General features: G+C 51.0%; 1 protein-coding gene across 1 annotated transcript; it reads right to left on the reverse strand.

Moving 5' to 3' along the window:
• Positions 1-310: 310 nt before the first annotated feature.
• LOC136510427 (agamous-like MADS-box protein AGL80) lies at positions 311-1,291 on the reverse strand. The gene has a single exon (XM_066504872.1). It carries the CDS (start codon positions 1,289-1,291, stop codon positions 311-313), a length of 981 nt encoding a protein of 326 aa, XP_066360969.1.
• Between the last annotated feature and the right edge of the window lie 942 nt (positions 1,292-2,233).

Below are 2,233 nucleotides of genomic sequence, written 5' to 3' on the forward strand. Positions count from 1 at the left end.
CTGCCAAATTCAAATTTTGGGTACATTTAGCCCTAGTCTAAGGACTAATGACTCTAACGACGACGACTTCTGATACTCCACCCTAACCTTGAGACTCTTACCATCCACACACAATTGAAAATCAAATAAACCAAATCATAAGATAGATTTTATTTCATGCATGCCCCCGAACAGGTAGGCGTGCATTCTTGTGCCCTTTAGGGCTAGTTTGGATTATTGATCATTCCCCATGGGATTGGAGGGAACTGAGAACAAAATCTGTTCATCCCCCTTCAATCCCCATGGTGAATCCAAAGTTCCGAACTAGCCCTTACATGGGCTTGGGCTTGATGAAGCTCTCAAGGCCGTGCTCCCAGAGCAGACGGTCGACATCCTCATCAGTGGCCTGGCGTCCACTGCCGTCGTCCAAGATGGCGTCCGCCACCTCAAGCAGATAGCTTCCATCTCGGGGGAAGCCGTCCTCGTCATCCTCAACACCCACACCAGCGGAGGGGGCAAGAGGATCCCCCACTGCCGCATGCAGGGTATGCGGCACCGGCACGTCACCTGCCATTGGGGGCGCCATCGCAAACGGTGGCACCATGAGTGGCTCCTGCAACGGCGCCATCAGGGGTTCCTGCGGTGGGACCAGCAGCAGCTCGGGATCCAGCGGCGGCGGCGGCAGCACAAACAGCGGCGAGTTCGCCACCATCGGCGGCGCCAGAGCAAGTGGCGCCACCATCAGTGGCTCCTCCTGCGACGACACAAGCATCGCCGTCGCAGCTTCTTCGGGTGCGAGCGGCGGCGGAACGGCCTCCAATGCGGCCGAGGTGAGCGAGTTCACGCGCTCGTAGATGGAGCTCCTGAGCAAGTTTACCGCCGACCTGACGGCGGCGGCGAGCTCGGGGGCCAGGTCGTCGAGGTTGCTGCGGCGGCCGAGGCTGATGTCGTTGAGAATGAGGTTGACCTCGAGCTGGCGGGCGGTCGCCTTGTAGCTCTCGAACCTTTTCCCCATCTTCTTCAAGGTCTGGCGCAGGAAGCCCTCGTTATCCAGCCTGTGCGTCTCCTTGGAGGCCTCAGGCAGCTCTAGATACCTCCGCATGATGCCCTTGGCCTCGTCAAGATCTTCCGGCCAGAACGCCGGCTCGGCGTTACCGGGGCCGTACACCACCATGGCCACAGGGATTTGGCAGATGATGGAGAGCTCCTTGGCCTTCTCCAGCAGCGTGGCGCGGCGCATCCGGAAAGTCGCGTCCCGCGCGGCGTCCTGGACGATCCATCGGATCTTGAGCTTCCCGTGATTACGAGGCATGGCGCTAGCTAGGCCAGGATCGGAACCCCTGGCCGGCAGACGGGATGCAAGAAAGGAAATTTGTTGGCTGCTGATGCTGGTATTGGTGGTTGGTGAGAGTGACGGGAGAGGGGGGCTCCTTTTGTAGCTGATCTAGCAGAGAGAAAAATGGAATGGAGTTAATTGCCTCCAAAAAATGGTGTAGGAAGCTATGGTACAGGCTATCAGATACTGACTGGATAATTAATTATGTGAATCAAAAAAAGATTTTTGTATTTATCGCTGGATATAGCTAGATACCTTTATTTATTATTATTACGTCTTGTACATGGACAACTCATGGTAAAAAAAAATATTGTTCAATTCCATGCATGAAGGTGCAAAAAGGAAAAAAAAAAGTTTGCCAATAGAGAAATACTAACTCTCGCTGTAGACACCATATATACGTCATTGTCGCCGTGTGTAAGATCTGTAGAGACTATACTACCACTCATCCGTATATAGAAAACCCCTACTATAGAAATAGCCAGTACAACCTGCCTAGCAGTGTCACATCTAGCCGTTCACGGCAGGGAAGAAGCAACATTGCTGGTTGAGCCGACTTTGGATCGAGAAAGTTTGGTTTAGAGAATTAAACCATTTTTTTTTAGAAAGGACGGCAAAAGCTTTGCCGTGATTTCTATTACATGAAGAAAGAAAAAAAGGCAAATGCCCGCCCAGTTTTTTGAGCAGAAACTGGGCCAAAAAAACCATACAAATCAGGAGAGTGCACCACTCATCCTAGCAACTTTGGTACAACAACTGAACAACTATCACAACTCACCCCACTACTTCATCCAACTTGATATGTTATGAGTTTATTTCTCAAATTTAATGGAATGATTTTACTTTTTTCCTAATAGTACTAATTATAAGCCTATGAGGAAAGATGTGGCAATGCATTAACTCATTATATTCCACCAA

The sequence above is a fragment of the Miscanthus floridulus genome, chromosome 16, assembly GCF_019320115.1.
Source record: "Miscanthus floridulus cultivar M001 chromosome 16, ASM1932011v1, whole genome shotgun sequence".
Taxonomy (NCBI): Eukaryota; Viridiplantae; Streptophyta; class Magnoliopsida; order Poales; family Poaceae; genus Miscanthus; species Miscanthus floridulus.